This window comes from Borostomias antarcticus (assembly GCF_949987555.1).
Source record: "Borostomias antarcticus genome assembly, chromosome: 13".
Taxonomy (NCBI): Eukaryota; Metazoa; Chordata; class Actinopteri; order Stomiiformes; family Stomiidae; genus Borostomias; species Borostomias antarcticus.
Window position 1 is genome coordinate 10,172,798 of NC_140246.1, and position 25,258 is coordinate 10,198,055.

Consider the following 25,258-nt stretch of genomic DNA (forward strand, 5'->3'; position numbering starts at 1 on the left):
GCGCTTGCTCACTGTCAAATTAAAAAAGCTGCATGGCTGACAGCTGGCGACGTCTGCTCGCCTCCGCCGTCAGCGTTTGTAGAGGCGAGAAATCGCTGTTGGTTTTTACACTTTCTCAAGCACGTATTCCGAGGGCTTCTGCGATGGTCCCTTCGACAAATCGCTGCCTGCGCCGTTGGACGCGGTGAACGCCGGTCGACCCGGCCGGGCCACCGCTGGGGCGAGAGAACCCCCTGCAAGATTGATGACTCTGGGTTTGATTGAAACGTCTGCCTCAGGGTCTGGGCCCCGGCCGCGTCTGGATGAAATGATGTGGCTTGTGATTGATTGTCTGTTCTGAGAGGTTGGCTCCGCGAGGCGCGAGTCATCGAGAAGCCAAAGGAGAAGGGGGGAAAAAAAAGGGATGTGTGAGTCTTATGACTTCATTAAAGCGCAGACAGACGCTGGATGAGATGATGGGTAGTGAGAGTGATTCAGCAGGCTTGTTTGTCTCGTCTGTCATCTGTCAAAGTCGTTTTTGGTAAATGAACGTATTCTTAGGTAGAGAACATGCATTCAATCCTATAACTGCCATTACACAAATCGTGGTTTTCAGTGCTAGTCTTGCCTGAAGCCTTGCGCCTCTGAGGGAAATAGCCAGGCCTGCATGTAAACACCAATTGGAATGGTAAGGCAATTAAAAAATAATGTGTGTGTAAATGAGTCCATCGCTACCTTCTTGGCGACGAAGCCTTGACCATGCCATCTGTCAAACAGGATCGCCTCATCAAGAAAATCTCTCAAAACATCCTAGTGAGGAAAGAATACTGTTCATCTTAAATTAGTCTGTGGTATGCTTAGGAACTAAAACATTCATTTAGGATGTGATTGATATCCCGACTCCTCCACTGTGGAAAAGCAAGAATTATGGAGCATGCCATTTTAATCACTCTGCTATGTCATCATTTAGCTGCAATGACACTAGCAGTCTCAGAGGCTGCATGTTCGAGGTTTTTGGTCTATCAACTAAGGAGAAATCCCTTTGTACCGTACTAAGGCAAAATCTACCTCCTTCTATTCCAGCAGTGTTTCTCTTTGATCAACCCCCCCTCCCCGAGTGGCAGAACACATGTGAGCTTTCACACGGAACATGTTCCCTAGCCAGAGGAACCACCTTGTGAGAGAACGACGGGACAACACTGTGAAGTTTCAATTACTGCTACCGCCAGTCAAGCTGTCAGGGTAAAAGACTGACTGGCACTGGGCTACACCTGAGGGGAAGACACACACGCACACGCACGCACGCACGCACACACACAACTAAGGAGGCAAAATGTTGTAGTGGGAGATGGAGTAATGAAAGAGTGTTTGTGGATGGAAATACAGGTGTACCTGTAGGTGGCTGACCACGGTAAGCACAGCACACCCCCTAAACAGAATACTGAACAATGACATTGGACTGTCAAAAGCTACTGTGGACAGGCTCCAAATGAAGCAGACCATACAGACATGCTTAGACTGCGGCCGTCGTCAACAAATGCATTTTCCCAGCCGTAGCCTAATCCCCAATTTCAGCCGTTAATCAGGTACGACTACCAAAGGCTCGCGGGCAGTAATACCGAGCTACACCGGGAGAGCCCTTTACCTCACAAATTGCATCTAGCGCCGGGGTCGATTGTCCAGGAAGGGCCTGGGTAATAGGTGTGGTTAAGGGCCCTGGCCGCGTGGCCATTACAGGACGGTGCGGCGCGGCATTAGGGAGCGTCGCCCCCTCTCCCGTTGTGGTGTGATGTACGGGGCCGGTGTATAGGGTCCCTCAGCCCAGACGTGACCCGCAGTTTGATGAGGGCGTAAATCAATATGCTGCTGGATACAGGGGTCGGCGGGGGGACGCAACAACAACTACCAGCGCTAGACGGGCGCGCGGTACCGCCTCCTCCTCTCCCTCCATCTCCTTCCCCCTCGCTAGTCCTCCGACCACAACACTAAAAGGGTTCTTAGGAGACGTTTACACGGTGTTCCCTTCCCGGGGAAACTGTCCGTTACTGTCAATGGCGGGAGACGGCGCAACAGGTTGACAGGATCCAGAAAGAGCGAAGCTAGGTTAACCGCCGAGGACGGGGCCCGGGTGGGGAACTCACACTAGCTCCGCATGTGCAGGAAGTGCATCAGGATCAAGGTACAGGGCTGATCAGTGGCCAGAGAGCGCGCCCGTGGTAACGGGGAAGCTGCTGACCAGTAGCCTGCGGGGCGCCGGAAAACAGAGCACTTTCCTAATGGTCTGTGAAGGGTCCATCCACCAGGTGTGTGTGCGCTTCCTGTGCTGCCGGCAGCCGGCTTTCCACACAATCTGAACTCATTACACTTTCCAATGTGTTTTCCACTGTGTTTTTTGTAATGTAAAAGTAATAAACCGACTGACCCATGTTGAGGTGGTTCATTATATGCAGTTAAGGGCTCATAAAAAAAAAAGACATCAGATGCACCGTGTGCAAATGTCCCAAGCCCATTATGGAAAAGGCCTATATGATCATGTATTGCTTTTGAATATCCATTTTGGGGGCTAGAGGTCATGATGAGCATGTCTCAGTAATGAAACTTGCCTTCCAAAGAAAAGAGAGAAAAAAACTAAAAAACATGACTGTTACTTCAAAGACGGATCCGAACATGTCGGGAAGGATACTGACTGCCATCGCGGGTTAACACCAAGGAATTACAATGGGGAGGATCGGGATGGAGCAACTGGGCTGGACTTTTAACAGAGAAAAGTCCATTTCTAGTTGAAAGGAACAGGGGCTTTATGAAAGGGCCTAACAGCCCTGACTATTACACCAGTACCACACGCCAAAGGACTTGCTGATGACCCCTCGGATTCTATTGAACTACAGCACTCCAAGAGAATTCTCAAACGGGGAGACGTGCACACGCACGCACACACACACACACATACATACACACACACACACACACACGCACACACACACACACACGCACACGCACACATACACGCACACACACACACACACACACACACACACACACACACACACACACACACACACACACACACACACTCTTCTACACACTGCCTGCACAAAGAAGAAAGAGCTCTCCTCCGGAGCTGCTGCAGTGCGTGCGTGTGTGTGTCTGTGTGTGTGATGTGTCTATGCAGGCACAAAAATGTGTGAGATAAGAGAGGTTGGTGTGTGACAGAAAAAGAGAATGAGTGTGTGGGGAAAGTGTGTGCGCACATACGGCTACACACACACACCCACACACACGAACACACAGAAAGACAACAGAGATCAAAACAGATCTCCTTACAGATGCTGGAGTACCCAATAAAGCGACGCCATCGCCTCTCCCTCTCTCCGCCTTCCTTCCCTCTCTCTCTCTCTCTCCCTCCCTCCCTCTTCTGCTTCGATCGGATTGGCGTTCCGAGTGAGGGATCCTTGCTGCACGGGTCCCGCGGGGTGAATCGCGCATCTCTCCCAAAATGATTCATTTTTCTATTACAACCGCGAGCGTGTGAAATGAGCTATATAATCAATAGCGTAGGTTTGTAAACAACTGCAGCCGCACCACGGGGAAAACGTGTTTATTTCTACCTCATTCTCCAAATAGTCGGCCGCTTTCCAAGGTGGTGGGCGCGAGTGATGACGGACGTGGATGATTGCCCGGCAATGTTAACAAGGGCAATTTAGGGCACAAAAAGTCTCACCTCGCTGGAATGAGGATGTCTTCCTTAAACTTGACAGGATAAGAGGGCGGGGAGATGCAGGAGAGTGAATTGTGTGTGTGTGGTGTGTGTGTGTGTGTGTGTGTGTGTGTGTGTGTGTGTGTGTGTGTGTGTGTGCGCGGTGTTTACCTACCATTCATTCTGCTCAACAAAGCAAAAATGCTCAGGGGCCATTCACAGAGGTGATAAAAATTTTAAACGGTCAATGACTCTGATAGCCCGGTGCAGCGCGCGTGTGTGTGTGTGTGTGTGTGTGTGTGTGTGTGTGTGTGTGAGTATGTGTGTGCGGTGTTTAATACCACAGACCACCAGCGCTCCTTTGCTCCGTGTCGCTGTGGTGACAGCTCATTCCGAAGGTCTGGGAGCCACAGTGAGTACCGGCTGATAGGAGAGCAGGGTCAGAGGGTTGTGTGTGTGTGGGTGTGTGTGTGTGGGTGTGTGTATGTGTGTGTGTGTGCGTGTGTGCATGCGCGCTTGAGTGAGCGAGCGCTAGGGGACACAGTCCAGACGGCCTTATGGATTACTGCTCAGGGCAATGCTCACACACTCACACCACGGACATTTGTCACCGGTCCAGTCACAACCCTGTCGATTACTGTGTGTGTATGTGTGTGTGTGTGCGTATATATATATATATATATATATATATATATATATATATATATATATATATAAAAATATATATATATATACATGGATGTGTGAATGTGTGTGTGTGTGTGTGCGCGCGTTTGTGTATCTGGAAATACCCCCCACAGTTAACTAAATAGAGAGGGCAGAGTTAACTTTACAATAATAACCACTAAGCACCATCAACAACAGTCCATACAGCCCTCGTCCCAGAGCAGCACAGCGCCCCCTCTCTCCTGGGGCATCTACAGACATGCTCACAGGCTGGAGCTCTTGTGTACAGTGCCTCAGCACACCATTAAAATCACTGTTTCATTATATCAAAGAGAAAGCTATTAGAAAGTAGCACACTACAGGCCAAAGTGCTGAAGCCGGGCACAGCTAGGGAGGTCCGGAGAAAATTGGAATATTGTCTGGAGATCCATGGTCGAACACCTAAGGGAAGGTTTAGGCGTGCCGGTCGGGGAAAACGTCCGAATGAAATCTTAAAATGAGTCCCTCAACATGGTAGGGATGACGTGTTGTTCTAGGAAGCTCAGCAAAGCTTCGACAGTTACAGAGGACTCAGAGATGAGCTGTGAGAGTTACAGAGGACCGTGAGATCAGCTGTCTCAGAGTATTTGCGGGAATAGTCGAGTGGTCACTCCCGACAGGGGCAAAAGGCCAGCGGTGGTCACTTACATTGCGTCACGTTAAATGCAATTATTGTAAGTCGTTTGGTGGATAAAAGGATGAAATGGATAAAAGCGTCTGCTAAATGACTGTACTGTAAATGAAAGGACAGTGGTGGTCACCAGCTCTGGGCCGAGAGAGAGAGAGAGAGAGAGAGAGAGAGAGCGAGAGCAAGAGAGAGAGAGAGAGAGAGAGAGAGAGAGGAGAGAGAGAGAGAGAGGAGAGAGAGAGAGAGAGAGAGAGAGAGAGAGGAGAGAGAGAGAGAGAGAGAGTGAGAGAGAGAGGGAGAGAGCGAGAGAGAGAGCGCGAGAGAGAGCGAGAGAGAGCGAGAGAGAGAGAGAGAGAGAGAGAGAGTGTTAACTCACATAGAGCTGTGCGCGGAGCCTCTGGTCCTCGGTGGTCAGCCTCTCCCTGAGGACGGCCTGCTGGATGCTGTCCTGAGCGCCGGCCCTCTCCCCCGCCAGGATACGGGACACCTGGTCTGGTACCTGGGCCTGGGCCTCCGCCTGGACAAGGGCCTGCATCTGGCCCTTCTCCTCCTCCAGCCTGGAGAGAGAGATGGACACACGCGCACACACACACGCGCACGCACACACACAAACGCGCACGCAGACACACACACACACACATCGGGAGAAGCTTACCAAGAGCAGAGCCCCACAGACACAAACTATGCACTAACAAGTCACAAAAGTGTAGCCGAATTGGTTGAACTCAGTAAAAATACTGCCCACCCGTGCTATCACATCGCTAGCTTTTCGGTGGCGTAGCTGGCTGAAGAGGTGTTTGTGAGAGGTGGCCATGTGTGTTAGTGAGTCAGACGACCCGAGATCGAACCCAGCATGGGCAAGAGAGGGTGGAAGCTATACTGGCGAGCGGCGCAGTGACACCAATGATGCAAGCACAACCTTAAACACTCTGAAGTGTTGACAATGTGTATTATATTGAACTTCATTGAAGGATAAATCCCTTGAGATTAATCTAGTTTTCAAGGGGTGTCCTAAAAAATACATTAACAAACAACAAACCAAAAAAGGTACAGGTACACATACTGTATAAATATGGCACCCATACACTCACAACCCCCAACCAACCCACACCCCACAAACTCTTAATAAAAAATGTTTAACACTGATCGATCAGAAACAAGAACAAGTTGTTTTAAGATGAGCAAGTAGTGATGTGATCAAAATGTGTAGTACAAAGGTGGATCAGAGACAGTTAGGCAGACCAGTCAGATGGGGCCCAGCGCCCAAATTCTTTAAACATTTTGGGAACCAAAAAAGAGGGCATGTTTAAGTGAGTACTAACCAGTTAAGCTATTTGTACAAAAAGCAATGGTGGGTACGGTACGCTCGGACACCTCAAAACAAATCTACACAGACTATTATACAGTATATGACTTTTACAGGACGCAGATGAGATTCAGAGGTGTTCAGATAAACAATATCTGCATACTGTAGTATGACAAACGTATTGTATTGGTAGTACTAACAGAGAAACAATTATTGTTATTACATGAAAAGTGAAACAATTTATTGAATGATATACAGTAGTGTGCTCGGACTGCAATTTATTTTTTTTTACAACAAAATCAATATGGGGCCTAAAGGAGAGTTCCGGATCGATCCATACACCCAGATATTTAAAGACATGGCCATCATAAAAATGAATACTTAATGACAAAGTGAACGGTCTGGTAGTTTCACATTAGACTTCTGAACGTGCTTTCTCAACAAGACATGACAGAAGTCTGACGATAACTCTCATGCTAATCTCTCACCCTGACTTGGAAGTTGGAACGACAAACATTAGATATTGTGATATATATATATATATCAAAAGGGTATGTTTATATATAAAAAATGTTGAGCCCGAAACACGATACTCCCCACCTCTTCAGAGAGAAACCATTTTGACGACTTTGAATCCTGTCACTGGGTTTTCATAGTTGCCTAGCAACGCGCTGAGCGGCCGGGCGGTCCTGATTGGTGAAGTGGAGAGACGTCGTCCCCGAGAACCGACATCTTCCTCCTCCTCTTCCTCTAATACGCACCACACAGCAGTTACAGCCAAGGTGGGGGTCCTCTGCCAGAAGAAGGAGTTGTTGACAAGGCTGCAGAAGTCTAGCTTCTAGTGCCAGCATGGTACTGATGCTGCTACTGACCGTGACTGAGGGGAAGACTCACAGCTGTGTTCTAAGACTGTAACAGAACAGCGTTCCTTGATAAATTCTCCTACGTCACGCTATGACAACGTGTCATTGTTTGGACCTGGGAAGGTGAAGTACCAAAAGAGAGAGAGACAGAGACCCAGAAAAAAAACAGACAGACAGACACACACACACCTCACTGTGAGTGCATCTTAATTGCCTCTTACTGTACCTCCACTTGTCGCACCCGCCTCCAAGACTCCACGCCTCAACCACTAATGCATCCCCACGCCTTCTCAGACGCAACGGTTGCAGCTGGCCAACGGTGAAGCCATTAAAGTGGGAAAACATTGACTAAGGACCAGAAGCCCAGACCGCAACAATGGAAATGAATGGAGGTTCCTTCTTGGAAAAAAAAGGACAGGCTAGCAAAACTGTCTTTTGATGCTACCCCTACAAGTACCCACCCAAGCAGGACTACTGGCGCTAACAGGATGCTATCAGGCATCCCAGTGCCTTCTGATCATTATTGACCGTCTTGGGGATATTGGACACATTTTTCTTTAGCTTGAAGCTTTGCAAGAGAGGATAGAGAGGGAAGGGAGGACAGACAGAGAGAGAGAGAGAGAGAGAGAAAGAGAGATACTTGGCAGAGAAGAGAATATGATGGCTGCGAGGGCTGTGTTTTGATGGCTCAGTTGATTGACTCTTGAAAATAGAGAGAAAGTGGGGGAGAGGGGTATTGAGGTGTCATCCTTTTGGAGAGGAGTGTGTTCTCGTGCTCTCCATATTCTAGTGCTCTCTTGTGAGGGATCCCAAACGCAATAGACTATGCTCTTTTGAGAACAAAATTGAATATGCTGATCTTACCTTTTGGCACTCTGGGAAAATAAATGTGAACTGTGAGGTAGCAATAAGTAAATATTGTATGTGAAGGTTAAGATGAAAATAATACAGTGTGTGTGTATACAGTACGTGTGTGTGTGTGTGTGTATGTTTGTGTGTGCGCATGCATGCATGTGCGTGCACATAACGGCCCTCATTAAGGCAGTACCTTAGGGTCGGAAACGACATGAAGGTTAACGCGGTGTTAAGGTCATTGCAAACGCAAGTAACACTTTCACTCTAGGCTTATCCCCCCCCCCCCAAAGTACAATATATAGCAACTTTGAAAATGTACGTCCTCGCCCTCCTAAACCCTGAGCCATTAACTGGCTCATTAATGCATGTGCTCGTCCACCTGTCAGCGAGACGGTCTTCGGGGGTCTTCCCTGTGAGCAGTGAGTGAGATGGGACCTGACGGGCTCGCACAGCGCGGCCCGGTTCTACACCCAAACGCCTCTGAACAAAGCCGTTTAGAAGCCCCCTGCATTATTGATGGCTGAATAATGTTGGAGAACGCTGGGGAGGAATTCTAAATGGGATTGGGCGGATCTCCCCCTTGCAACGTTCTCTCTCTCCAACAGGCGCACACATACACACACATACAAACTCCCATTCTGGCTAAGAGGAGCGTATAGCTTTCCCTGACAGTGCTGCCCTCTTCTGTCTGCTTCAGCTTCCAAATTAATAATAATAATAATAAAAGATAAGGATTAAGGTCCAGGTCACCTGTGGGACAACGCTTTTCATTCTTGTTGCTCGACGAAAAAAATGTATATCACATCAAGCTATCACTCAGGGCTGCGTTTCCCAGAGGCATCGTAGCGCTACGATGAACGCCGTAGCTTACGGTGAACGTAGCCTCTGGAAAAACTCAGCCCAGATCTCTTCTGATTGCTTACTGTCCCCTTGTCCCACAGATGATTGGAACATTTGGACAATCGTTTGCAAAATGGATGGAATGAACACACGCGCACACGCGCACACGCACACACGCACACACACAACCCGACACAAAGCATCACACAAGATACCCCAAGAGAAAGGGAAAACATAAGGAAACGTATCAAGTGTGAAATGATCTCCAGTGTGCCCTGAGGGGGCTGGTGCTGCAGCTCCCTCTAATAGTACTGTGAAGAACGTGTGTGTGCGTGCGTGCGTGTGTATGTGTGTGTGTGTGTGTGTACCTCAGTTACCTCACTGTGGGACTCGGCTGAAGGAGGAAGGAAACAAACAAGCATGTGATCTGGGCTGTGTGTATGTGATAAGACTGCATCATCAATGTCAACTGGAAAATGTGGACAGAGAGTGAGAGAAAGCGAAAATAAAAATATAGAAAATATTCTTCTTGAGTCTGACGCAAAATGAAACGGCAGGCTAGTTATTGGACAGAAGACCACGGAGCAGAGAGAAGGTCAACGGCATCATTGCGTTATCCTGCTACACGCCTTGATAACACGCCACAGCCAGGAACCAAACAGGATAAGATGGGAGACAACGCCCAACACCGCAATCGTACTAAAATGTCCTGTTGCACACACCCCACACACACAAACACCTACACACACATACACACCTACACACAAACACCTACACACACATACACACCTAAACACCTACACACACACACACACACACACACCTACACACAAACACCTACACACACATACACACCTACACACAAACACCTAAAAACTGATTAAAGCTAAACTGAAAACAAAATGTAAAAACAATCTAAAAATAGAAACATGAAAAAAGCGAAACTATTATAACCTTGGCTCGGAACTAACAAATTACTACTCAATATAAACAAATCACACACTAGTATTTTCGGTACTTGTCAAAATATTAAATCCAAGTGCAAAGTCCATTCATGTCTCACTACCTGTCTGGACGGTACCCCACTGCAAAGAGCAGAAAACACCAAATACCTGGGAGTATGGCTTGACTCAACTTTATTTAAAATATCACATAAAATATGTTGTAAAAAAAAAGTGAAAAAACAGTTTCATATACTGTTAGAAAGAAGCTTGTGCTGCAACTCATTTTAACAATATTAGATTATGCTGATGATGTTTATCACGGTGCCTCCAAAACTAAAACTTCTTCCTCTCAATGTAATGTATAATAGACTGTAGATTTGTCCTTGGCTGTCCCTTTATAACACAAAACTGTGTGATGTATGAAACTCTTAACTGTCCCTCTCTGGCTATAAGAAGACAGCAACATTGGCTACAGTTTACTTTCAAATGTATACACTTCAATTACTATTTAAAACAGTTGCCATTCTCGTCAATCATTCTATTAATTGAGACACTCCATACAGCTCCATACTTTTTTTCTGTTCTTGCAGAACCACTAAGAAAGCCTTTATGTCCAAAGCTCCCTCTGACAGGAATTATCGACCTGTAAATATTCAATCTATATCATCTCTCAACTGCCCTGTCTTCCTATCTTTTGACCTATTGTACATGCCCTTAATGTATGTATGTTTGTATGCATGCATGCATGCATGCATGCATGTCATTTCAGCATTTTTCATGTCTGCTTTGTTGTTAGTCTGTTTTTTGTCAGGCGTCAATGGTGTTAATGTTTATCTGTTGTGTTGTAACTATTGTTGTTTAGGACCATCTCGAAAACGAGATGGTACATCAAGGGGTTATCCTAATAAAGAATTTCAATAAAAAAATATGAGAAGGTGCCTAACACCACAGGGGGAGAAACATTAACTGTTGTACAATGTCACACGCACACACGTGCACACACACACACACACACACACACACACACGCTGGGCCCTCTAGTGTCAGAGCGGACCTGAAGAGTGGGCCTCCCTGTCTGAGATGCTTTCTTCTCCCACAGTGCTCAGGGGCCAACACCACATGCTAACGGCCATAAACACAGGGAGTGCTGACAAGGCAGGCGAAAGACGTGTATGTGTGTGTGTGTGTGTGTGTGTGTGTGTTTGAGTGCATGTGTGTCTGAGCAAGGAGTGAAAGGTAACTGAAAAAGACAGAGGGAGATAAAGAGAGAGAGAGTACGGGAGAAAGAGAGAATAACAGAGAAAGAGAGAGAGAGAGAGAGAGAGAGAAAGAGAGATGTGTAGGACAGAGCAACATCTCTCTCCCTCTCTCTTCCTTCTGCAGTGGTTCTGCTCTGATGCCTAGAAGAGGAGAGACGGGGCCAAATCTGCTCCCTGCAGCCCTGCCTGCTACAAACGACTCAGCACTGCACGCAAATGAGCCCTTCACACACACACACACACACACGCACGCACGCACGCACGCACGCACGCACACACACACAAACACCCATTCACATCCTGATACTAGGCCTAGACCTAGTGTGTGCGGTCCAGGTTCTATCTATGGGAATCACTGCTCCATGGTTCTGTGATGTCGAGTTATGGGTTCTGAGAGGAAGCACCTTCAGCACTGATCTCTCAAGTTCATGAAGCAACATTTATTTACAGTACTGCCCAGCCCTGCAGAAAGCACACACACGCATGCTCACACACACACATGCTCACTGGAAGGAGGGTAAACAAAAAAAAGGAAAACAAAGAGGAAACAAAGAGCGCATGAGAGGAGAGGGCTGAAATGAAAGAGTAGAGGATGGACATGGAAAGAAAATGAAGTGATACACAGCGGCCCACTACGGGCCTGACTCTGGGGTTTCGAGAATTCTTTCCAATTCTTCATTTTCTTTCCACACAAGACTCCTCTCAGTCCTCTCTCACACTTCAATTCCAGCAGTCTAAAACAATGCGGTCTCAGTAATGACAGCTCTATCCCATCCCGGGCCATACACCAACCCAACACCTGCAATAACTAATACGTCTGGCTATTTTCCCTGACACACGGGAGACGAGAAATGCCATTGCAATTCAATTACCTTTGACGGCGACAGCGGGAAAGAAGGCCCTCTGCGCCTCATCTATTTCAATTAAAAGATAGCGCATGGGCTTTCCCCCCTCCCCCAATAAATAGTGAACAGTAAACTCAATGATGAAAAGGAGGGGGGAGAACCCATTCATATTAAGCCTGTACCCAGATGTGCCGTCCCAGACGAGAAATGGCACAGAGAGGGGGGCGATCCCGGCAAAAAGTTGACGCAAGGGGAAGAAGAAGAAAAAGGTACCAACGACAAGACTCTCTGCCCATAACAGCTTCCAGCACATAAAAACCCAGGTCATAAAAACCCAGGTCTGACACTTTTCTGAGAGCCTGGCTTTCGCTCCTCACCACGCTGCTGCCGTTCTCCATTCTCCTCTTTATGGGCCATTTTGATACGTGTACGCTAGTGTGGTCAGTAACAGGGCAGTAAAACGCCACGTGGCGTCTTCTTTCCTCTAAAAGCCCAATAGGCAGAGGACCTCCTGGAGGCAATTGAAAACACAAACATCATTAAAAAAAAACGGCAGAGAGAACTTAGCGGGGGAAGACAACATTAAAGGAAATATTGATTCTGTCCGTCCAAGCAAAGCATCATGGTCAATAAAGCCGCTACTTCCCCTTAATAGCGTTGCCAAGGAGATGCGACAGGCACTTATACACCCAGCCCTGTGTCTGCGGCCACAGAGTCACATAAAGTATAAACGCGGGAAGATGCACATTCTACAGTTTTTTTTATGGTTGACAGAAAATTTCTTTATCAATAGTAATTTGTCCAGGTTGGTGGTGAGGCCTTTACAGGCACGGCCTGAGTGGCCAGCTGGATCAACAAAGCTGTTTGCCGTTTTACAGCTTGCTCTTCCCTTAGGAGGGGGAACACGAACACACACACACACACACACACCCTGTTTGTTTGCACACAAAACACATACTGCGTTGAAGTAGGCTATACTCTGCTGATGACTGCTTACACAAAACATGAATGAAAAAGTCAAGGACATGCCAAAAGGATCAGAAGCCATTTCACGCCGTCCTCTAAACAGTCTGGAGAATCACACCAATCATATTGCATGATTGCGGCCTGCAATTTGGACTGCTACACTTAGCGCCCACTTCCTTTGAAAAGGAGGTCAACACCATCCATACACAACTTGGCTACATTAATTGACGATGAGAAAAATCAATAATTAACCCAGTGTTTTGGCTTTTTTGAGAAACCAACACCATCCCCCCAACCCCACCCCGACACACACACACAATTTGACCTCATAGCTAGCATGAAGCCAGCACCCCTACAGGTCATTTCTCATATACTGTGCGGGGCTAGGTTTAGCGGCTAATAGCCGTGTTCATTCACCGCAGTCTCCTGGAGCTCATCCAGACCAATTAGGGGGGAATGATGTGTTTATCAGACATTATGGCACGCACACCTGCTCCATTGTGGTAGAGGAGAGGGTCAAATGAGGAGGAGAGAGAGAGAGATAGTGAGGAAGATGTGGCTGCATTGGAAGCCTGATTCCTCCTCATCAAGGATGGCTAATGGATCACCTACTCAGCGCCAAAGAAATTACCTCACAATGGCACCCTCTCTCAGGCATGATTAATTTATCCAGAACAGAATAAGAAGGGAGGGAAGAAGGGAAGAAGGGAGGGAGGGAAAGACAACGCTGATGTGTTTCGGAAGAGAGGGAGATTGAACACCTGATGGGGTAGGAAGAGATTAGACTGACCTTTTTGACTATTAATGACTAGAAAATGGCCACTTATTTCCTGAATCTTTTGGAAATCAGGAAATTGTAAACCAGGGCTAAATCACCTATTTTACAAAGCCTAATGAATAGACTGGTGCAACTGTCTATTTTACTCTTTCATGCACTGTGGGGGGTAGACGCTTCAGGAAACTGTTTAGACTAGCTGGAAGGTAGATTAAGGAAACAGTTGGGGTTCTACCAAACGTGTGTCACGGTTAGTATTGTATAGTGCACTCAAAAGGTACTCACACCCCTTCACTTTTTCCACATTTTGTTGTTATAGCCTTAATTATAGCCAAAATTGATTAAATTATTTTTTTCCTCAAAAATCTACAATACCCCATAATGACAAAGTGTAAAAAAGTTTCACATCTTTGCAAATGTTTTTTTAATTTTTTTAAACAAAACATATTTAGATCCTCGGTACTTTGTTGAGACACATTTGGCAGCGATTACAGCCTCAAGTCTTCTTGGGTATGATACTAAAAGCTTGGCACACCTGTATCTGGGGTATTTCTCCCATTCTTCTCTGCAGATCCTCTCAAGCTCTGTCAGGTTAGATGGGGAGCGTCGCTGCACAGCTATTTTAAGGTCTTTGCAAAGATGTTCAATCGGGTTCCAAGTCTGGGCTCTAGCTGGGCCATTCAAGGACATTCACAGACTTGTCCCAAAGCCACTCCTTTGTTGTCTTGGCTGTGTGCTTAGGGTCGTTGTCCTGTTGGAAGGTAAACCTTCGCCCCAGTCTGAGGTCCTCAGAGCTCTGGAGCAGGTTTATCAACTACAATCTGTCTGTACTTTACTCCGTTCATCTTTCCCTCTATCCTGACTAGTCTCCTAGATCCTGCTGCTGAAAAACATCCCCACAGTATGATGCTGCCACCACCATTCTTCATGGTATTGTTGGATGGATGGTATTAGCCAAGTTATGCGCGGTACCTGGTTTCCTCCAGATGTGACACTTGGCATTCAGGCCAAAGAGTTCAAAATCTGTTTCATCAGACCAGAGAATCTTGTTTCTCATGGTCTGAGAGTCCTTTAAGTGCCTTTTGGCAAACTGAGGAGAAGCTTCCGTCTGGCCACTCTACCATAAAGGCCTGACTGGTGGAGTACTACAAAGATGGTTGTCCTTCTGAAACGTTCTCTTATCTCCACAGAGGAACACTGGAGCTCTGTCAGAGTGACCATCGGGTTCTTGGTCACCTCCCTGAACAAGGCCCTTCTCCCCCGATTACTCAGTTTGGCCAGTCGGCCAGCTATAGGAGAAGTACTGATATTTCCAAATTTCTTCCATTTACGAATTATGGAGACCACTGTGCTCTTCTGGACTTTCAATGCTGCAGAAAAACGTTAATACCCTTTCCCAGATCTGTGCCTCGATACAATCCTGTTTCGGAGGTCTACAGACAATTCCTTTGACTTCATGGCTTGGTTTCTGCTCTGACATGCACTGTGAACTGTGGAACCTTAGATCGTCAGGTGTGTGCCTTTCCAAATCATGTCCAATCAACTGAATTTAAAGGGCAATGCTCGTTTTTGACAACCTGGACCTTATTTACGACATATTATAAGAAGTTTGACTCACCGAGATCACTTTTGTGTAGTTCGGAGGCCTGTAGAAGAAATTTAAAATCCAGCGCGAGCCAGTATATCCATGTAATGACGGTGATCGGGGTAACGAGAATGCAGTTTCTCAAAATCTATTTTCGGCCGCTAAACGGTTGTTTTCATCAATCAGATTGGATGAATCGACAGTTGAGATTCCTCAACGCGAGGCATTGTTGTGGTTTTCAAATACGGGGTCTTTAGCCTCTGTAATATGATCTTTACACGCCTTTCCCCACTTGCTCCAGCACGCATGCGCACAGGCCAGCGCGCAGACTGGCTATTCTCCGGCTCACATTCTCTGCGCTACGATCGGATTGTTGCTGACGAATGACGACGACAATATTCTCGGCACCAACAATCCGATCGTAAATTTCTTCTACAGGCCTCCGAACTACACAAAAGTGACTCGGTGAGTCAAACTTCTTATAATATGTCGTAAATAAGGTCCAGGTTGTCAAAAACGAGCATTGCCCTTTAACACAGGTGGACTCCATTCAAGTTGTATAAACATCTTAAGGATGATGAGTGGAAACAGGATGCACCTGAGCTCAATTTTGAGTGTCATAGCAAAGGCAGTGAATCAAAATGTCATTCAGCATAATGGGTGACATTGAGGTGCAACATGAAACTCTTGTTGTGCTGAAGGACTGAAGCGTGATACTGAATGACGGATTTCCTACATAAACATATTTACCAGGCAGTTCCTTGGCCACCTATATAAAGTAATGACCTTGACCTATAAAGATTATTCTTACCTTTCATATTTAATATGGCTTTTTATACAATATTAACATTAAAAGTATGCTTTTTGTGTTGTACTGAATGACATGTATTTTTTGTTCCAAAGGTTACTACTGTAGAAGGTGAAAAGGTGAAATCAATTATTTCAGAAAGATTTTCTCACCTCATGACATTAATAGAGGGTCTTCAATGGTTCTTCTTTGAGATACCAAACACTGTTACATGATTACTTTAAAATAGCTTTTTACCTTGTTATACTGAATGACATTGATGAATAACATTGATGAAGTGCAAAAGTCGGGACAAAAGTTATTAAAGTTTTCAAATATTTTTTAGATACAGTGTCGCTCATTTTTCTATATATTGTTGCAAACTCACAGTTATGCCATGGGTGTTCATTTGTGTTTTTAGGATGAATTTCTATATTTTAATCACTTTCATCATTAAATGTTTTACTGGGAGAGTTCAATAGCTCCCTTCATTTAATACTTCATTTAAAACACATATTTCTGGGTCAAAAGAAGGGTAAGACTTGAGTGATTTAATATTATATGCTGAAATGCACTTTGTATTGCATCGCACTTTGTATGTCATTGCACTTTGCTTTCTTATATTGTTTTTAATCTGCCTTTTTAATCCCTATGCAGCACACTGTGCATCCGTGCTGTGAAGAGCGCTATACAAATAAAGTTTTACTTACTTACTTACTAGATGTATACATATTCATCTTTATATGTTAAATTGATGGCCTCAGGACACCAAATTTACACGTCACGTCTCTGACCCATATATACTATTTAATTAATTGACTTTGCCAGCGGACCCCGTAGACTGCAAAGAGCAGGCAGCAGATAATGAGTAAGCCAAGTCTACCTCAGACAAATTGACAAACTCGGTTGCAAAATGACTCACCACGCCTGCAGCTCCTGATCAGCCTTTGCTCTCTCCTGCTCCAAGCCCTTCTGCAGCTCCGCAGTGATCTTCCTCCTCAGCTCCTCTTCATCAACTAGAGGGGAGAGAGAGGGAGAGAGGGGTCAGGGAGAAGCCAGTATTCCAGAGATGTGTAGTGTGTGTGTGTGTGTGTGTGTGTGTGTGTGTGTGTCTGTGTGCGCGTGTGCGCGTGTATACGCTAAGCTGAAAGAGTCACGTTTCAATTTGTCACGCGTTTCAGCTTGCTGTGAGCTATAAAATATAATGGTGTTTGTGTCGAATGTGTGTGTGTGCGTATGTGTGCGTGTGAGTGAGTGTGTGCGTGTGAGTGTGTGCGTGCGTGCGTGTGTGTGAGTATGTGTGCGTGTGTGTGTGTGAGTGTGTGTCCGCTTGCTGTGAAGGTAGTGAGGTGGGACAGGCCTCTCCGGGCCCTCAGGCTGCCTGGCCTTATGAGCCATGGAGAGACCAGAGGGGAGCGCTGGCTATGTCCGCCACGCACCAACAACCACCTGCGGTAGCTTAAAAAAAACTCATCTCACACAGACACAGCACTCTGCCCACAGACAGACAGACACATCAACCCCCCCCCCCCCCCCCCCAACCCACCCACCACAACCACCACCCACCCACGCACACACGCACATCACAAACAGTTTACATTGTCACACTCACTTAATACAACCCCCCACCCCACACACACACAATTTATAGCTTTACCTTGCCCATCTCCTTCTATTCCTGTCACCGGTGTCATACGCGTTTGACCGTGGGTCTATCCTGGCAGGTAATTAACCATGAAAGAAGAACCCGGGCAGTCAAGAGGCCAAGACGTGCACTGAAGGCAGAAGTGCCATGCATAGGAGAGGGTGTGTGTGCGCGCATGCATGCATATGCTCTACAGATTAGTTCCCTCTACTGCATTAGAGAAATGGGATCATCCCTACTGTGAAAGCCTAATATTACCTGGTGAATGTGGTCACAGTATGCTAGTGAAAAGATGTGTATGCATAAACACTCAACGTCAAAACTTAGACTTACATTACAGTCATTTAGCAGGTGCTTTTATCAAAGCGACTTACATAATTGCATTTAACGTAGGTAGTTAGTGTACAACTACTCGCCAGTCACTGGTATGAATGTGTCTGAATGAATACTGGACTCTGTAAAGCGCTCTGGGTATCATGAAGGGCGCTATATAAATGCAATTCATAATAATAATAATAATAATAATAGAACTCACAAGCACATCTCCTTTCTAAACAAGCGACTAAGAGTATAATCTAGTAAAGCCAAAGTGCAAGAGAACATGTAGCCAAATATAAATACATTAGGTGCTTAAGAGGGGGGATCCTGGTAGTACTTCTTGAAAAGGTGAGTTTGAGCCTGCGGCGAGAGGAGCAGCGACTCTGCCGTCGTGACATCAGTGGGCAGTTCATTCCACCGCTGCGGGGCCAGAACCTCACATGGTCCCTGAAAACCAAGTGCACCCTCAAGAAAGCACAACAGAGATTGTACTTCCTTGAGGCGTCTTAAAAAGTTTGGTTTAAGCACCAAAGCGCTCACAAATTTCTACCGGCGCACCATTGAGAGCATTCTCACGTTCTGCATCACGGTGTGGTATGGGAACATGACCTCCCAGGACTGTAGGAAACTACAGAGGGTTGTAAAGACAGCAGCTAGGATCATTGGCACCGATCTGCCTAAACTCCATGACATCTACAACACTCGCTGTAAGAGGAAAGCCTGTACCATCAGTAGGGACTCCAGTCACCCTGCCCATGCACTGTTCTCTCTCCTTCCATCCAAAAAACGTTACCGGAGCATCAAGTCACATACCACCCGTCTCAGTAACAGTTTTTTTCCACAGGCAGTTAGGCTGATGAATCACTGATGCTCCTACTTTTGCTCTACAGTATGCACTTTAATGCCTCTTTGTAATGTCTTAATGTCTTTTGTTGCATTTCGGAATGTCTACAATGTCTTAAAGGACAATGCTCGTTTTTGACAACCTGGACCTTATTTACGACATATTATAAGACGTTTGACTCACCAAGATCACTTTGGTGTAGTTCGGAGGCATGTAGAAGAAATTTAAAATCCAGCGCGAGCCAGTATATCCATGTAATGGCGGTGGTCGGGGCACTTGGAATGCAGTTTCTAAAAATCTATTTTCTGCCGCGAAACGGTTGTTTTCATCAATCTGTCTTGATGAATCGCTAGTTGTGCTTACATAGAGCATAGGCCTGTTGTGGTTTTCACATGCCATGATCTTTAGAAAAGTCTTTCGAAACGAAATAGCTTCCTCACTTGCTCCAGCACAGAGCGCAATCGTTGCTCCAGCACGCTGTGCGCATGCGTGCTGGAGCAAGTGAGGAAGCTATTTCGTGTCTAAAGACGTTTCTAAAGATCATATTACAGAGGCATGTGAAAAACCAAAACAGGCCTATGCTCTATGTAAGCACAACTAGCGATTCATCAAGACAGATTGATGAAAACAACCGTTTCGCGGCAGAAAATAGATTTTTAGAAACTGCATTCCAAGTGCCCCGACCACCGCCATTACATGGATATACTGGCTCGCGCTGGATTTTAAATTTCTTCTACATGCCTCCGAACTACACCAAAGTGATCTCGGTGAGTCAAACGTCTAATAATATGTCGTAAATAAGGTCCAGGTTGTCAAAAACGAGCATTGTCCTTTAATGTCTTATTTTGTAAACGTCTCCTGTCATATTGTTGTAATATCTTACTGTCTTATGTCTTAAATTATGTCTTGATGTCAGAGTGCCGGGCACAGTGCATTTCATTGTATTTTATAATACACATGACAATAAAAAGCCTTGAACTTGAACCTTGAAGGACAGAGAAGAGCCGTGACCGCGGGGGCCTCTGAGTGAAGGGGCAGAGCGTAGTGGTCGGGAGGGGATGTAAGGCTTGAGCATGGCCTGGAGGTCGGAGGGAGCTCCTTTCATTGCACTGTGGGCTAGTACCAGAGTTTAAAACGCTGAAAAGACAGGACCTAGAGACCCAGAAAGGCAGCCTCCAGCCTGCTTGTGAATCCTCTGTATACTGTACATTGGTCTATATCCTGTTATGCACTGTGTGTATATTTAGATGTGTATACAGATGCTGGTTACCCTGCAACTGGCACGTTCTGTTTTAATATCTGTGTTGCTTTTATGGCTCTGCGTGCTACTAACCCTTTTCTGCCTCCCCTCTCCCTAGTGCCTTCTAACCAGGTCCAGTGGATGCCCCACTGTTACCCTCAGACCACCCTGAGTCCGATAGATACCCCTGTGTCTGTTGTGGAAGTCCGGTACAGCCACTAACCCTGTCCTCCTCCCTAGTGTCTCTCCCTCTCATACACTGAAGAGTGGACACTCGATCGTCTCGTTGAGAGAGGTCAGGGAGGAATTTTTAAGGCTCACTTTTCTGGCCCCTGGGTGGAACTGTCTTTTTGCTTCCCTCTGGAATATGTAGGGGTGCGACCTATGTCCGCCCACCCATTGCTCTCATTGTGTTGCCTCTGTGTATGAAATGCGCGATACAAATAAAGTTTGATTTGATTAAGTGGGATGCGAGCTGCTACAGGGAGCCAGTGCAGAGAACGGAGTCTAAACTTAGACTTAGGTCGCGTTTCACCCTGGCCAACTTCCGTCATCTCAGAAACCATATGTCTACAGAAGCGGCAAGAATGTACTTCTTTTCTCTCATCCTGTCCAACATCGGTTACTGTCTACCTACCTGGTCAAATGCAAATGCCACAACTCTAAGCCCCGTCATATCCTTATATAAACAAGCTATCAAAATTCTCAATAAGAAACCCAGAAGATTCCACCACTGCAGTATACTTAAAAAACACAATCTCTTAAGTTGGGAAAATCTTGTCAAATTTATGAACTGTTGTCTCATGTACAAGATCCGTCACGGTTCGGCCCCTCCTCCACTCACCAGCATAGTTAGTTTCCGTTCATCCACCATGGGTTCGACAAGAGGGGTATCAAGAGGTGACTGCCAAATCCCATTTAGAAAAAGTCTGTTTGGTCAATCTGTTTTTTCATACACTACTGCACACGAGTGGAACACAGTCCCACAACACATAAGAGACTCTACCTCATACCACACCTTCAAGAAACACTGGCTTCTCCACAATCAAAGCTGTGACCATTAGCGCCTCTGAATGTTGTGTGTTATGTATTGTGTTGTGAAATTATGTACTGTGTAATGTGTAATGTGTAGTCTCTGAATGTTGTATACTGTTCGTGCTGCCCCATGTGATTCATGGTGTACTGTCCCTGAATGTTGTGTACTGTATTGATTTTAACCACTGTGCACCAATTTTACCATTGCAAGTAGGCCTTTTAATTCCTGGCAGGGGGACTGCCGACGGAAACTAGCCTTTTGGCTAAAATCGGGTGCATTTACATTAAGTGTTTATTAATGTATTTTGTCCCTCAATCAAATAAACGAAACTGAAACTGAAACACCTAGAGGTCAGACTCATTATTTCAGGTGGCTGTAGCTCAGTTGGCAGAGCGGGTCGTTCAATGATTGAAGGATCAGTGGTTCGAATCCCTGCTCCGACTGTCCACATGTCGAAGTGTCCTTGAGCAAGACACCTAACCCCAAATTGCTCCCAATGAGCAGGTTAGCACCTTGCATGGCAGCTACCACCATTGGTGTGTGAATGTGTGTGTGAATGGGTGAATGAGAAGCCATTGTAAAGCGCTTTGAGTGCCGCTAAGGTGGAAAAGCGCTATATACAGTAAGTGCAGTCCATTTACCATTTCAGCTAGGCCCCCATTTTGCTGCTGTCTGTTGCACTGCAGGCTAGTACCAGAGTTTTAAACGGGATGTGAGCTGGTGTCCATTGATGTTCTGATTAAAAAAAAAGAAAGACAAAGTATGCTTCCAATCGGGTTTTATTTTTCATTAAGCAAAAAACTATTTTCACTCGCAGTACATACATTTGTAAACTTCCGCTTGGACTTTGGGAGGTCTTGACTGAGTTTAGAGGCTATCGTAGAAGAAGAGCCGCATCCGGATCACAGGTCTACACAACAAGTCGAGAAGCCTAGAATTACTTTGCAGCTGGTATTTCATTGATAGTGATAGGTAGAAGTGTTTGTTGATCAAAACAAATATGGGACGCTAATGAATCTAAACATCTCTGGCTTTGTTGTCAATACAAATCAATGGATATAATATGATCAATAAAACCCAATTGGAAGCATACTTTGTGGCGATTTTTTTGCCAGAGCATCAACAGACACCAGTGATCACTAGGTAAGTTTTCTGTCTTTGAGTGTATGGTGTGGTGAGTTTATTTTGAGGGATTTTGTCTATGCACCTATGGATCCATTGAGTGTGTTAACGGCAACGGGCTATATCAAGAGTGCAGCATTTGATCAAACTTTGATATCGGCCGTTGTATATGATCGTAAATAACCTTATAACATGGCTTATAATGCTAAATTCCAAACCTGTCCTTTAAAAGAATTAGACTGTGGTTCATTGGAATGCTAAGCATACATTTACATTATAATACATTTTCATTTTAAACAGCGAAAACGATCTCCGTCCACACAAGCATTTTAGCACCGTTTCAGAAATAATCTGTCAATATTAACACGGATGAAAACACATATCACATGACCATTCAAGTACATTGGGCATGCGCGTGCCGGCGTACACAGGAAGCAGATTGTCTACTCTGTGATTGGTTGCTTAGTTGCAGAAAGTACCTATAACTTCATTGATTAAAAAAAGGCACTAGTTCTCAAGGGCTGATAACGCTGTTGGACATTGGAATTGTCGCAAATCACTCAAATAATAGCTCATCTCCTGCACGTGTAGGCAGTAGTAACATTATAAAATGCAGAATTTTTAAATGCACAGCAGCTGCTAGCATAGACAATAAAGTCAGCAAAACCTGTAATACGTTATCCATGTTAAATTAACCACTGCTAGTCAAGGCTGATGTCATTTGTTTTCTTCCAAAGGATCACGTGATTGGGGCTTGACGAATCAGGGAAGGACATGTGACTGATAAGCAGATAAGCAGTGTGGACACTAGGCGTAAACATAGCAAAAGTTATTCATTTTCAAACAAAAACGTATTAGTGTGGATGCAGCCTAAATCCGTAGCTTGTTAATGAGACCAAGCTAGGAATCACACTGACATCTCCCTACTCCTCTTTTCAGATCTTGAAGTCAACACAGATCTCGAGGTCACCACACCATTAAGTAAGTAACATGCTGAGAGCGCAGATGAGGTATGCACCCTTCAAGGCCAAAGACAGCTGCTTGTTACCGTGCCGATGCCCATGCCGATACCACATTAATCAACCAGCTTGGCCGAGGGGGGGTTATGGATGCTGGGATGAGATGCTTCCATGCGTGAATTAATGATACAAGCTCTGATAGCAGAGAGAGATCTCCACAGGTAGTCTGTGTGGAGGTCCGGCCTGATTGAGATGGGGTGAATCTCATTTAACTGCATCCCTCCATCTTTTTACCTCTCCATCCCTCATCTCATCGCTCTCTCGCAATGCATTTCTTTCTTTTTCCCCCCTGTTCTGTAGTCCCTTCATCTCCTGCATCTGTGGCCATCAGTCTCTCCCTCTCTCTCTCCCTCTCTCCCTCCCTTCTGAGCACATGACACTAGGCCTGTAGGCCTGTAGGTCTGTGTGGTAACAGATAGAGACTCAGAGCATTAAGGAGATGGTGGGGGTGCAGAAAGAGAGTGAGGGGAGACAACGTTCAAGTTTAGGCAGGGTTGGGTTAAAACCAGGTGTTGGGCTACCTGAAAGGATTGCGTCACCTCAGCATGATAAACAATGCAGTGACGAGCAACAACCATTGGCTAAGATGGATTCCAGTCACATATAGGCTATAACTGTCGAAGAGAAATATGCAAATAAAGGAGTGAATCTTCCATTCCGTACATGGGAAATTCCTTCTTAATTTCCCATTGATCCCACTTTAAAACCACTCTGGATGACAACCTGTAGCACCGACACGGACCTCTATCCTTGATTAGCATTCATTTAGCTTAAACTGCTTTAATTAGTTGCTGAGGGGGTGTCAGCCGAAGAAGCAGTCCTATATGACAAACTCCGTCTGGGGGTCTTCAAGGACCTAGTCAGGTCAAAGACAATTCCAGAATGACCACACCCGCGCCAATCCCCGACTAGGACGTGTAAATGTTAAAGAGATTAAAAACTCATCTTCTTTGAATTTTTTTTTTTCCTCCGCCTGGGAGGGGTGGACAGGATGGCTAGCGCTCGTGGCTGGGTAGATAATAGACGGGAGGCAAATTGCGTTTCTCATCACAAGTTTCATTAACCCTGGGACCCACGCCGAGGGTGTAATCTGTAACATTACCACTTCCTCACGCTCGCCGCCGGTCCAGCCACCAAGTCTTCCTCACCTTTCCCGCCCTCACCCTCGGGATGAAAGCGCCCGGAGGCGGACTGCGGCCCCGGCTGGTCTGGTTTCTACTCGCCTATCTGCCGGTGGGCCTAATTCAATCGCACCTGTTAGAATAAACGGATGGAGGCAAGTCGTTTCGGTGAGGAATGGCATGTTGCTCTCTCTCCGTTCCTCTCCCGTCTCTCTCACTTGTCTCTACGTCTGTCACAGTAGCAGTCATCTTTAAGCAGGCTATTAGGACACAGTGTGTGGGCGCTGGCATATGAATATTTATAGGGCTTTGGAGAAGGTGTAGGAGGCTCAACCTTGACCGGAGTCTAATCAGCACACACACACGCACGCACGCACACACAATGATTTAGAGAGAGGCAGAGCCGCAGAGAGAGTTTAACTCGATACCCACCACTTGCCCGTGAGCACACATAATCAATCCGCCCTTTTTAAGATTGTGCCCTTGCGTGGACCTTGGAAACTGTTAACCAGATTGTCGCCCTTCACCGAGCCAGATTTGAAGATTGCGCAGCCAGGATCGATGTTTTGAGTTGACTCTTAGTCAGGATGTTGTGCGTGAGTCTCGACCAGTGAGACCAGCGTGCCTCAGTCAGAAATACTGGCACTGCTGTTGAAACCATTTATTTTCTCAATGTTAACTTCACCTCACTGCGACAAAATGGTAAGTCAGGCCATCACTGGTTCTATGGGCCCATTTCTTTAAGCAAATCTGTCAGGATGATAGAATGAGTGAAGGTTAAAGGTGCAGTAGGCGGTTTGTCTCAGAAGCACTTTTTGTTATATGTTTTGCAATTCGCATTACATCCCGACAGCAATCAATAAATTGCAGGGTTTCTTT

The 25,258-nt window shown here is 45.9% G+C and overlaps 1 protein-coding gene across 1 annotated transcript in view; it reads right to left on the reverse strand.

The window, feature by feature from the left end:
* chchd3a (coiled-coil-helix-coiled-coil-helix domain containing 3a) overlaps window positions 1-25,258 on the reverse strand; it is a 73,212-nt gene that overhangs the window by 37,164 nt on the left and 10,790 nt on the right. The window contains exons 4-5 of the mRNA XM_084447601.1: window positions 16,957-17,050; window positions 5,386-5,566 (exon numbers count right to left, since the gene is read on the reverse strand). Of these exons, the coding sequence (XP_084303727.1) occupies window positions 5,386-5,566; window positions 16,957-17,050 (275 nt within the window). The remainder of the gene's footprint in view (window positions 1-5,385; window positions 5,567-16,956; window positions 17,051-25,258) is intronic.